The sequence below is a fragment of the Sinohyriopsis cumingii genome, chromosome 14, assembly GCF_028554795.1.
Source record: "Sinohyriopsis cumingii isolate HCF-2022 chromosome 14, ASM2855479v2, whole genome shotgun sequence".
Taxonomy (NCBI): Eukaryota; Metazoa; Mollusca; class Bivalvia; order Unionida; family Unionidae; genus Sinohyriopsis; species Sinohyriopsis cumingii.
The window spans coordinates 70,253,572-70,267,681 of record NC_142974.1 but is presented as its reverse complement, the minus strand read 5'-3'; the positions used below and the strand labels follow the sequence as shown (position 1 = coordinate 70,267,681).

General features: G+C 33.0%; 1 protein-coding gene across 1 annotated transcript; it reads right to left on the bottom strand.

Annotated features, from left to right (window-relative positions):
- Positions 1 to 9,847: 9,847 nt before the first annotated feature.
- Positions 9,848 to 13,600, bottom strand: LOC149784092 (uncharacterized). Its single transcript, XM_089932180.1, has one exon. The coding sequence runs from the start codon at positions 13,220 to 13,222 to the stop codon at positions 12,074 to 12,076; it is 1,149 nt and encodes a 382-aa protein (XP_089788306.1). The 5' UTR covers positions 13,223 to 13,600; the 3' UTR covers positions 9,848 to 12,073.
- Between the last annotated feature and the right edge of the window lie 510 nt (positions 13,601 to 14,110).

Genomic DNA, 14,110 nt, shown 5'->3' with positions numbered 1-14,110 from the left:
ATGCAGATACTAAAACTACTTAGGCCACAGGAGCGGTCTCCTTCATAAAACAGACTTCAGAGTAGGCATATTAATTCTACCAAGTATAGTTTAATCTATGGAGGAGTGTCAATATGGACTGCTAAGTGTGAGAGATATTCTTGAACAATTGGCATCTAGTTAACATGTGCGTCAATCAGGGAACATGCTACACAACACTGGTTAGTTTGTAAGAAAGACCCATACAAAATCAATATCAAGGTAGACACCTTACATTGTATTATTGGGATTAAGTGTAAATAAATTCACACTACTTACGACAAAGATTTTACTGACATTCTTCTAACATGTGAGAAACTTTATCATTTCTGGCACCACAGACACATATTCGTCGACAAATTATATATACTAACCCATATGTTATTTGGGTGTAGGATACAATTCCCACAAGGAAATTAAGGATAGGACATAATTCCCTCCGTCAGAACAAGGTTTTTAACTTTCAAACTGTCACAAATATTCTAGCCTATTTTACGATGGGATAGGGGAAAAAGGCAATCGGAAATATTAATATTTAGTTTAATTATGGAATTTCATGATAAGACAATCATAGTAAGACTCAAATTTTATGTAATTCAAAGGAATAATAGTAAAATACAGTACACTCAGTTCTTAGTCCCTCTCTATGCTAGGAATGCACTATTTCCAATGGATATGGTATACTTTAAAAATGCATGTGTTAAAGAATAGATGAAGGATTTAATGCAATGGATTAAAAGTGTGAGTAATGATACTTATAAAAGGTAAAAAGCACAAGAGCGTGCAATAAGTCCTATATCATTAGGCATCTTAATCTCTTAGCAATGTTTTAGTTTTAATCTAACATCTAAATACAAACAAAATTTCATGTATCTATTCAATGGAGCCCCACACTTAGATTCAGAATATAATGGTCCATCGCGACAGCAAAGATATATATTTGTGTTGGTTAAACAAAAAACTTTTGAAAGGGGATAAACTTATACTAGATCAGGGAATTATGTCCTGTATTTTATTTAAGGGGGTTGGATGTGGGTGTTGTCCGGGAGTATTTTATCTGTACCCGATATTATTTATACGTAAACTTCCCTAACCAACGATACGAGACCCACACCCACCCCTATAATGGTGTGGCATTTTGCAGTATTTCCAGCACCTAAAGTACATGTAGATTAAATCGAAAACCAATCTTTAATCTACGGTATGCAATCTATCTAAGAATGATGCAAGTCACTGTGACCTATTTTGGCTCAGTTTGCAACATGAGGTATTGAGGGAATATTTCAGTACAAGCAACATTCACATCCATTCAAATTGCATGATCAACCAACCATTTCCATACTTTGGAATATTCTTCCTACTAGCTAAACTGCTAGATCCCTATTACGTCTGTAAATCCCAGCGTTACATTTGCAGTAATTACAATGCGCTTATTGTAAAGTAACTGTTAGTCCGTGATAATTTTGGAAAATATCACGACGGCGTTTCCAGAAGCTGACTAGGCCTACATATAAGCATGAGCATCAAGCTCGAAGGTATTGCTTTCTAGGTAAAACCTAGAAGTGGGCAACATATCTAGCTACTATATGGTGCTTTGGAAGTTAATTATCAATGCTAATGATTCGATACGTAAGAACGATGATGATCAAAAATAAACTTAAAATCTAGTTTTAGTGATATCAACATGCAGGCTATCAACAAAGATGTACGTAGTATACATGATGTCGTCGAAAGGTTGTACCGTGATGAAAAAAAGAAATTAAAATGTAGACATCAACTCATCCTTTTAAATAAAACCGACTTAAAAATAAGTTTTAACCTTATGTTACGTGTTTTGGCTCGAATAAACAGTATCAAAAGAAAGATTGAAAATAACAAGCTTTGAAACATTTGACAAATAATTTATTTCCCTGAAATAACACTGTGAAAAATGAAACAAATAAAACTTACGTTTTCAAGAATCAATTCGAACAATAAACCAAAAATAATCCTCAAATTAAAGTTCAGAAGTCCTAATAATGACATATTCTAATTAATTCAATTTTGCGACCCAAAGAAAATCCAAAATGGAAGGTGATGACGTATACCGTAGTCGGTATGGCGTTGTAGTGTCCATAATACTTTGTTATTTCCCAAACAGTATTTCGGTGTTTAAATTCCAGAATAAAATTTAAATAAATGTCTTTGTCCAAGAATTATGTATGAGCACTCAAATATTTCCAGAAAAATTATAACTCCAAACTGGTCACAAACACACTTTGCAGTGCAAAAGTGCAGCTGAAATTATTACACAAAACATATTTATTATATCTAACTTCTGAGCATTTCCGGAAATATCTGAATTGTGAATGGCTACGTGATCATGTTTACCTCTTAACGTTACATACCGATATGATCTTGATAAAAACCAATCATTTTACTCAGAGAATAAAATAAAAATATTTTTTTAAATATAATTTACCCCCAATCAAGGCCAGAAACTAAGTCAAAAATATAAACAGTGTTTCTAACATTAAATACTGATGAAAAGATTCAGGTCAAACTTAATTGTCTGGATAATATCAAATTCCTAGTAAACAAAATTATGTTACATTGACATGCAATGAAATATATAAAAAAAATAGATTTTTAAACTTAGAAACAATTAAATGAAATCAAATATAACACCAGCTAATATATATATATATATATATATATATATATATATATATATATATATATATATATATAAAATGGCTAATACTTTCATAGGAACAGTAGAAAACTAGATATATCCTTCAGGACCGCGGTTGCCTAAAGCTTATACGTATGTCGAGCAAAGGTCGCAATTTTGCCTTTCACACTAAATTGTAAAGTTAATAAATTTAAATAATTTTTGTAATGATTTTTTTTTCTCCAGATTATATGCAAAAATTCCTTGCAGTATTTGAAAATACGGACAAACTAGATAACCATGTTCATCTCTACTTTAAATGATATACACAACTCGCATCACGCATTAATACAAACTTTTTTGGGATTGAAAGTTTTTCAGTTACTTAAAACTAGTCAGCCGTAAAAGTTGCTTTCATTTAACAAAGTTGTATAAGTAAACGATCTCAAATGGGTTATTTAGCGAGTTTCATAAATTTAATATTAAATCATTACCCATTTGAGATTTATTTTATGACATAATTTCTATTTCAGTAGAAATTATTTAAAGAGAAAGAAGAAATAATAATTTCATTCTGACACACGATGTACCTTTCATTTGTTGTGCGTAAAAAGTAGTCCCAAACAATATAAAATAGTATAAATATATTAAAAATGATTGATAACTATAAATCATAGAATAAGCATCTGTCCAAATAAAAAGATCATTTTGCAAGATACAAAATCATTTTTCAACTCAAAAATGTCAAATGCGTGTGATGTCACATTATTTGATACGGTGCACATTATCGGTTTCACTTGGCCTTTACAGCCCAGTGCTCGAGTTTATCTTCAATTTCCACACCACAGCTATGCATTACATTGCAGCAACACTTTTGTGCAAGAAAGACTGGATGCAGAAATAAACATATTTACCATAACGTGTTTCTGGCCTGATATTTGCAGTATTTGATTTGGAACATTAGACTTTACAGATGACGTAAACAAATCTATTTTTGAATTGAACTTGCTTCGCATATTTACCACGTACTTCGCATATTTACCACGTAAATATGCTGTGGTTCGATCATGTTATGTCAGTCATTTGATGAGACCGGGTTATGTCTACATTTTTCTGTGAACATAGGTTTGTTTATTTATTGCGTCTGTAAGTTCACATTTAAACCAAGCTGTTGTTATTGTTCATGTCTGGGGGGTGGTGGGTAAGCCATTGTTCATGTTATGATATGTTATAGTTGACGTAGCAAACCAAATTAGTCATATTGAAACAGATGAGACTATTTTCCCCAATTCCCTTTCTCGAGTGGATTCAAACAATGGCGCCCAAAAATGTTCATTAAACTCGACAAATTCCAGAAGGCAGAGTGAAGAAAGTTTTCCCACGAAAGCAGCCAATCAGTAAAGAGAATACTGCACCATAACTTCATGGAATTATTCGGACCAATGAAAATCACATAAAGTGATATGTTCACACGCTATAATATCAAAAATATGAAGCTGCAAATATTATAGTAAAAACAATACCAACAATGTGATAATAAAACTAACAAAACACAATAGAATGTTTAAAAATATTTGTGTCAGGTTAAGGTATGCATGTCATTAAATGAGATTGCTCCTGTACATTCATGAATGGCTTTGTTTTAGAGTTTGTCAAACTTTCCAGAGGCTTTAAACAGGGTGATACGGTATCGCCATTTCTCTTCCTATAATGTGAGAAAGTTTGTCAATACTATTAAAAATTAATAACAAATGTAAAATATATCAAGTTAAAGGAAACAATACTATCACAGCCTTCAGATGATGCTACTTTAATTCTTGATGGCTCTTTTGAGTCCTTGGTATCCTCTTTTAAGCACATCTTTGCAAGGTGTTCATGACTGAAACTTAACATTGCAAATACAGAAGCAGTTTGGAGCACAAGCAATACATATAGGTTAAAGTTACAGTCGGTAGCTGAATTTATATCACTGTGCATAAAGTTTTCTGTGGACTTGGATGAAACGGTAAAAACGAATTTTGACAATAATGCAGAAATGATTAAAACTTGTTTAAAACATTGGAAAAGGCGAGCTTTAACAGGAATTGGTAAAATAAATTTTGAGAACCTTAATTATTCCAAAGTTTAATCATTGGCCAATCGCATTACCCAATCCTCCACCTCATTTTATCCGGGAATTAAATGAATTATTTTTCACCTTAATATGGAAATAAAATGTGGAAAACGTTGAAAGAGAGGCTGCAAATCAAACTTTATCTAGAGGTGGATTAGCAACGATATATATTGATACACTTATATTAGTTTTGAAGAAGAAAAAAGGATTTATAGAGTTATTTCACCTCAATTTGTTTGAATGCGACAATAAGTAGCTATTCTTAATAGGAGGTAAAAATGTGACGACCATATGTAAAAAATCGCTTTTTGGATTAATGTTTTACTGGCTTGGAAAATATTAATAAAGAATGTTGTGCCCGGAAGGGGATATGTTATGAAAACAAGATTATGATGAACTCCCTTCTGAAGATGAACATGATACCCATGATATATAGGTACTCAGTGTATTAGCACACCCTCCAGTTTGTTTTTATCCCCTTCCCACCGAATTTTAAAAGAAAAAGCATCAATAATAAAAAAGGCATAAAACCTGTAATTTTATTCATTAATTTATCAATTCTAAACTGATTATCGACAATGGGTCCCTAATACGGTCGAATAATTGGCGCTTCAACGCAAAATGAAGCTCCCGATGTAGAAAAGCCGATAGACTGATCGCTGTCCATTTCATTATAAATAAAATATCGTTGGAGTCCAATAATTGCAATGTCTGTTTATAAAATTACAGAATCAAATTCAACTAAATACAAAGGAGAAACTCTTGAATACATGCGTTCAAACATAAGTAACTGCACAATGTACAGAATTGTTGAGATTATCAGAGACGGTGAACTACATCACACTTGTTGCTTGAAAAAATAGATTGACCCAAGGAAATATGGCGAACGTGCTACAAACGAAACAGGCGTTTGATTCAAAATGCCAACAAGTTGACAGCTGAAAATTGTCATAAGTTTGAGGATTTAAGATTCTACAGCTGTGAAACAGCATCGTTACAGGAAGAATGCTTTCCAGCAGGAATGTTTGAAAAACAAATCCAATATATACTGGAGAGGGATTTTAAACAATCAAGTAAACTAACTGGAGTACATCATGTATTCTCGTACCTAAACAAAAAGAAAACAACACATTCCTCATATGTACTAACAATAGAAAGGTCAACAATATCACCAGAACTGATTTATCTCCAAAAGAGATAATAGATGATTACATCCACCAAATTGTAAAATAATAGCATGTCACAAACTTTGATGTTTCAAAAATGATTCTTTCCATTCACAAAAAGAGCAAAGGCATATTTATCATTTGCAATTCCAGATGGGCTTTATCATTTATGCCATTCGGGATGAAAAATTCTCCGTCATGATTTGACACAAACATGTTAATATAACTCTAGATAACTGAGATGTGTACTTTGATGATGTCATCATCTACAACGATACTAGAACCGGTAAGGTCACTTGGATACCATTTATAAATTTTTTCATGAACTCAGTGATACAAATCTGAAGGTTAATTTAGGTAAAAGTGAGTTCCGCAGTGCTTGTGTCACATTTTAGGACATTTTATGGGATAATGTCAAGTTAAGCCTATATAAATTAATTTAAAGGCTATCTCTGAATATCGAGTTCATATTAGTAAAAAGCAACTGATGTGATTCTTAGGTATAGCCGTGTATTATCAGAAATTTTGTTCGAATATTTCCATAAGAATCAAACCTCTGAAAAATTGGTTGAGTAAGAAATCCAAGTTTCATTGGTTTGGCAAATGCTAGGAATCTGTTGACAAATTAAAGGCTGTACATACAATTGCACATGTTCAGTCAGCGTCAAAATGTAGCCAATTATTTCAAATATCTGTTGATGCAAGTAATGTATTAATTGTTGCAGTGTTGATTCAAGAAGATAACGATAGTGTGGATTATTCAGTACTCAATTTTTTTAGCAACTAAATAAGCACCAGCCACATTATTTTCAGGATTGAGCATGAATGTTTGGCATTGCAAGTGTATATTAATTCAGCTTTTTCTCGATTTGTTGTATTCAATGATCACATTCCATTTACTTTCCTTAACAAAACAAAAAAAAAAAGCAAGAATCCAGTTGATGGAATATATGCTTGCAGATGCACTTTCACATGAATAGAAGCGCTATACTGCTTTATGTTGTTTCAGTTTTGTATAATTTACGTGAAGTGTCATTCTTAAGAGATCTTACTTATGTAATCTTAACTATCACATTATCATTTGTTTATTTCGCAAATATATATATAAAAAAAGCTTCATTGTATAAATCATTCTTTTACTTTATGAAAGACATTGTGTATATTTTTATTGTGTTTCACTTTTCACCATTATTTTAAGTTGAAGATAATGCAAACATGTTAGACAGCTAACGTTTGTCTATCATTATAAGCTGTAAATAAATATGGTGATATTGCTTTTAGTTCAGAACAATCTAGGCCTGTATTGTTTGCAATTAAAGCTGAATTTTCCATCAGAAATATACACATCTAAGTCAGGTAAAGTTATTTATAAATAGGGCTTTAAAACAGAGTAATTATATATATATATATATATATATATATATATATATATATATATATATATATATATATATACAGAGATCTCGCTAGGATTTTAAAACAAGGAGTACAGGACACCCAGTTGGGTAAAAATAGGAGTCCCACCATCAAAAGTTGCAGTCATTTCTTTCCTACATAATTAACACAGATGTGAGTGCATCTATTTTTAGATGGAGAGGTTTCCGTAATGTAATCACTCACTTTAATATAGCTTCATCACAACAGTCCATTGACAGGATTGCAAATTTATGGTTTATTTATTTTTCTACGTCCTTGTAGTAATTTTAGGCAATGGTTAAATAGTATCTGATTTTTGCTCTTTTTTCCCCGTATTTTCGCAAATACGTGTCAAGTCGGAAAACAGCTAAGACCTTAAAGCCTTAAAGCGCATCGCGCGAATTCCACAACATAGCATTGTCCTCTACGTTTCTGACCTACATAATTTGCAGTTTAAAGTTAAATCTTTAATAAAATAATACCTTGGCTTTGCTTTCAATGATTTGTATAATTTTCTGAAAATATTTGCCCGATGATGCACGAAAACAGACAATCTAATAAACTTGTACATCCCAGACTTAGCGAAGTCCGTCATTATTTCCCGTTAGTGGTTCACTTACAGTTTCAAACTAATTTTATGACGAAATAGTGTACAAGAGGCAGTTAATATGTATCCAGATCACCGATTCTGATCTTAAAAAAGCATGTTTGTATGTTTCATCGTCAAAGGATATCATGCAGGAAATTGATAATTGCTACCTTACTCGAAAAAGGGTTAATAGTCAATTAGCTATCAAAACATGATGCTTGTGAATGGGCAGGAGTTTGTTTGTCAACGTAAATGATATCAAAACTTGGCCTAGCTACTGATCTGTTGATGAATACATTTCGCTACAAACACTAGAGCTAGCCGGGCTAAGGCGAGGGGCATTTAACAAAAAGTATGGTCAGTCAATGTACCTCTTAAATAGGTCTTGTTCGTCCATCAGAGTGAAACTGAATTTTGTCAATCCAGGTAAGGATTTATTCCAAACACTAAGCTAGGCATCACACGTTCTTACACTTAGCTACTGTCCTATCCGAACTATCAATTATAGCAGCTTTAGCACTCTTGTGAATCTCGTTACAATCTTCGTAAGTTTGCCGTTTAACCCCAAAATACTTATCCAAATTTACGAATGACATTTTAAGTCTCAAAATGTCTTGATTCTCGTGCACTACTTATTCCGATACATTCGGAAATTAACACAATAACGAAAACTAAAGTTGTTTATTTTGATGTACTTGTATAGATGACCACATGTACATCTCTGGGTCTTTCTGACTCTGAATTCAATCACTGTAAATATCAGTACCTTTTCCCACCCAGCTGCCAGTCAAAGCCGTTGAACTGGCCGCCCAGCTAATGCATCATGTTCTTTTTTATGTACTCTTATAATGGCAACATGTATGTACATCAAGGGGTCTTTCAGTCACTGAATTCTGTCATTGTAAATATCAGCACAGCTAATTGATCAACACATCTTTCCACAAAGCAGATGGCTGAAGCAGGACTGGGAAGTCTTTGAATTTTGCCGCACACCTATTACATGCGTACGGAGGACTCCCGCCTCAGTGATTTTCTGCCTCCCAGATAAAAAAAATGGCGTCCAAATACGCGTAATTAAGCGTTTCGGAGATCTCTGATATATATATATATATATATATATATAGTAAACTGTGGTACTCGATTTTAGAAATATTTACATGACAAATCAAACTTGCAATTTAAGGCACAAATGGGTGTTTATGCTTGAATATTAATTTATGTGTAATACAAAGTATTCACTGCTGTTCCCCATGGAATGAAAACATTTAAATACTAGTCAAATATTCTCTTCAAAATAAAGTACTTTTGATACTCAGTTTCACTGGAGCAGATAAGAAAGCAAAACATTTCTCGTGTAATTGGATTATGAGGGTCATCTCAAAGTGCTACTGACTGAAATGTTATTATCAATGTTTCCCTTTATGCATATTTGTGCATCAGTGATGCATGCAGAAGGAAATTGATACACACGGTTTTTTGCTGTGCATTTTTTCATGCAAAGGACTCGCATAAATCAATCAGGATTTATTTAACATCCAATGCTTTAGATGAGGGATGAATTGTGTATACTTTGAGCAAAGGCATAGTCTGGTTCCCTGCTTGATATGCTCCTTGCATTGCACTCTGCTATTTGTATAGTGGAGTGCAATGCAGGTAGCAAATGAAACAGGAAACCAGACAAGCATAGACAATGATGAAGGAGTATTACCTAATCACGCGAGCATTCATGCGATTTCCATAGAGCTCATCAAGATGTTCTCCAGATGTTAAAACTTCAATGCTTCTTGCTACTAGAAAGTGATCACCAGATAAAAATGGCTTGAATTAAGAATCACTAGCGAAGAAAGTGAAAGAAGCAGAACACAAAGGAGGAGCTGTGGTTCTAACTTTAATAAAAAATGGAGAAAATAATTTCCTTGACATGAATACGGCACATCCATTAGGATTAGAGGTGTGACTTCTGATCACTTGATTGTGAAGACAGCAAAAGAGAATAATCCTTTTGTGAGAGGGTTTACGAATTTTAAAAAAATCTGCCATTGTTCACCACAAGATATCTGGAGAACACATTATCACCCAAGACATTATTTCATAACAAAGAAATCAGTAAACTTGCTGAGACAAATATGTTATTTGGAATACAAAGTCAGGGGGTCATTGCAGATTTTGTTGGTTTTTAACTTGTTGCAATAAAAGAAAGATCTTAAAGTACAAGTGTATCTTATTAGAAAGAAGATTCATCATTAGCTTTTTTGATTTTTGGATAAATGTGTTTTAGGACAAAGTACAATGAAATTGATGATAGTACACATTTTATGACAGGCATTAAATCAACTGCCATTTGGTTAAAAAGATTACTCTTTTTGTATTGGCTTATATGTAATGTGTTGATCTATAATACTGCTAAATAAAGATTATAAGGAGACTGTTAAAAGTATGACTTTAAACTAATAGAAAAATCAACTAATATTATTCCACTTTGAATCGACAATGCATTTGTTTGCTAATTTTGCATGTTGGTTTATTTGTATTGTTAGACAGAGTATCTTTGTGCAAGTTACAATATTCTACAACAAGCTGAAAAAGTACAGGTGAGATGAAAATTTATCAGTTTATTTTTTTACTTGACCCCTTGTTCTGACACTAAGTGTTTTTTTTTACCTTCAATTTTACACCCCTGGTTGATACACTGCCTGTTATAACATCTCTCTCTCTCTCAATCAAATAATGACATAAAGAGTCCTCTATTTGTTTATCTTCATGTTAAGCACATGCTAATCCAATGTTCACCATTTGTGAAAGTTCAATGTTAATAAGTAAAGCTGTATAAGAGTTTCAGATTGGTCAATGAAGAAAGATTAACCCACACACATAGATAAACAAAGTAAATTCCTTATATTGCCAGCTGATTCACAGGAAAATACAAAATACAATATTTTGAGCAGGTCACAACTTCTGACTACTTTTTAATCAAGTTGAAACATGAAACATAATAAACTATATACATCTATAGATTTAATGAACTATGTGGTAGCCGGTATAAATGATGGAAAAAGAACCCAGGAAAACCCCAGAAAGAACCACTGACCCATGACAAGCTACCGGCAGCCCTTCTCACATCAAAATATCCTTTATACATTATACTGAATACATATCCATTCCTCCATTATTAATGAAAAACTATCGCTGTGACTTAAATCTGCTGCAAACATCAATTTGTATTTGTTTTATCAACTAGATCATTACAAATCTAACATGTGTAATTAACTGGTTGGAGATGCCCTTCTTTTTCTACTATCAACTTACGATTGGTCATTTACCACTGGTTGCACATCTGCATTGTATCTGTTGTAATTCTAGAGATTTATCTTTCTGTCTCCTTCATAAAACAGATCTCGTCTGTACACACTGTTTTTACACCAAAGTACATTTCCTTTTCTGGGATGTGAGTCTTCATTATCCTAACGTTTACATGGAATCAACAGCTTTGACAGTAACAGCCACAGTTATCTGAATATTTTCCTTATTCAGGTGAGCTATTGAAAATCTCAAAAATGATGCTTGATTATTTTCAAACTCCAAAAGTTTGACTTTGATTATCTATGTTTATCTAAAAGTTTGAAAAATAATTTATGGGTTTGAAATGTGTTTTTTTAAGGACTACAATTCCCTGAAGGTGTTTGTAATTCTGTATCTCTTAATATGATAAAGTACTGCTCCTTTAAGACCTATTTTCATAACACTATTAAGCTAAAAATGAAAACACTACACCATTTAATGTTTATTATCCATTATGTATTATCAGGTCATGGTTGAATGTTCTCTCCCAAAACCTCTAAATAATTTATCAACAGCATACACCATCCTGTGGCAAATTCATAGTACTACTGTCCCAAATATTTCATCATAAGCAACACATTTGAATGGTTGATGTCCATCTTGTATTCTCACCTTGCATAAAGATTCTATCACAAATTGAATATTTCCATTGTTTGTTTCCAGTATTCATCCTCCTGTGGTTATCCAAAGCAGTATTTTTCCACTAAAATGTTATCACCAACTTCACATGTGAATGGTTTATCTGAAGTGCCTCTTTAAACAGCAATTTGTCTAAATTGTTAATCATGTACTTCACCTTCGAATTGTGTTTGTATATCTCCAGTATGAATGCTCATGTGTTTCTTCAAATGACAACTTTCTCTAAACGTTTTATTACAAACTTCACATTTGAATGGTTTATCTCCAGTATGTATCATCATGTGCCTCTTCAAATTAGTACTATGTCCATACATTTTATTACAAAGTTCACACTTGAATGGTTTATCTCTAGTATGGGTTCTCATGTGGTTCTTTAACGTACTATTCCGACCAAACATTTTATCACAAACTTCACATTTGAATGGTTTATCTCCATTATGGATTCTCATGTGGTCCTTCAAAGAACTAGTTTGTGCAAACATTTTATCACAAAATTCACATTTGAATGGTTTAACTCCAGCATGTATCGTCATGTGCCTCTTCAAATAACTACTCTCTCCAAACATTTTACCACAAACTTCACATTTAAATGTTTGATCTCCAGTATGTATCCTCATGTGGACCTTGAAATAACTAATATATCCAAACATTTTATCACAAACTTCACATTTGAATGGTTTGTCTCCAGTATGAATACTCATGTGGTTCTTCAGATGACTACTCTGTCTAAACATTTTATCACAAAGTTTACATTTGAATGGTTTATCTCCAGTATGGATTCTCATGTGGTCCTTCAAATGACAATTCTGTCCAAATATTTTATTACAAAGTTCACATTTAAATGGTTGATCTCCAGTATGTGTCCTCATATGGACCTTAAGAGAACTACTATGTGCAAACATTTTATCACAAATTTCACATTTGAATGGTTTATCTCCAGTATGTGTGCTCATGTGCCTCTTCAAATGAATTTTCTGTCCAAACATTTTATTACAAACTTCACATTTGAATGGTTTAAGTCTAGTATGTATGCTAATGTGCGTCTTCAAATTACTACTCTGCACAAATATTTTATTACAAACTTTACATTTGAATGTTTTAACTCCAGTATGGATTTTCACGTGCCTCTTCAAATAACTACTCTTTCCAAATATTTTATTAGAAACTTCACATTTAAATGTCTGATCTCCAGTATGTGTCCTCATGTGGCCTTTGAAGTAACTACTGTGTCTAAACATTTTATCACAATCAGCAAATTTGAATGGTTTTTCTCTAGTATGGATTCGCATGTGGTTCTTCTAATGTCTACTCTAAACTTTTAATCAGAAACTTCACATTTAAATGGTTTATCCCCAGTATGTATCTTCATGTGACTCTTCAAACTGCAACACCGTGAGCACAGGCACTTGATTCCGCGGTAAGCTAATGTGTACACTCACCAATTAACACAAGGTAACTAACTCTCGCCGGTCACAATGTGACCCCTCGATGACTCCGATCTAATTTTCCGATACGATCTACACATTCAGTCACTCATAACATACACCACTGTAAAAAAGACACTCAACACAATTCATCCATTATCATTTATGTAACCTTACTGATTTTGATGGGCCAATTTTGCGAAAAGTACATCTGTTGCTTCGTGTATTCCACACAGTGATAATAATTACATATGCTCAACCTCCGGTCTACTTCGCAGTGAATATTGGGAATACTGGGCATTACGTGTACAAACAATGAATACCGAAATTAAGAACCACCCATATTAAAATTAAAATTTAATTATTTTCTTTTCACGCTATTGTGAAAATAAAATTACGTACATTATCTCAATTAATCTGCTCATTTATCATTATTATATGCGTATCGTAGCGGTCATGACCCTTAAACATTTACGTAAAAAAGAAACATTCCAAATGAGATCTTTCACGACAGGAGGGAAATTCGAAATATTTTTTCTTGAGACAGATGTGACAATCCATTTAGCACCAATAAAGTATAAGAGAAAAAAATGTGCAATGCTGTCGAAAATAGCAGAAATTACAATTACTATGTGGTATGTTCTGGCTAGACATTTATATTTAGGTTCATCCCCCCCCCCCCCCATCCCTGCCAGTGACCAGGTACTTGATTCCGGAGGAAACTAATGGTAACAAACTTAACCACTTAAGCAG

Excerpts from the sequence above, each read along its gene's own strand:
- LOC149784092 (XM_089932180.1), bottom strand. The coding sequence starts at position 13,222 with ATGCGAATCCATACTAGAGAAAAACCATTCAAATTTGCTGATTGTGAT.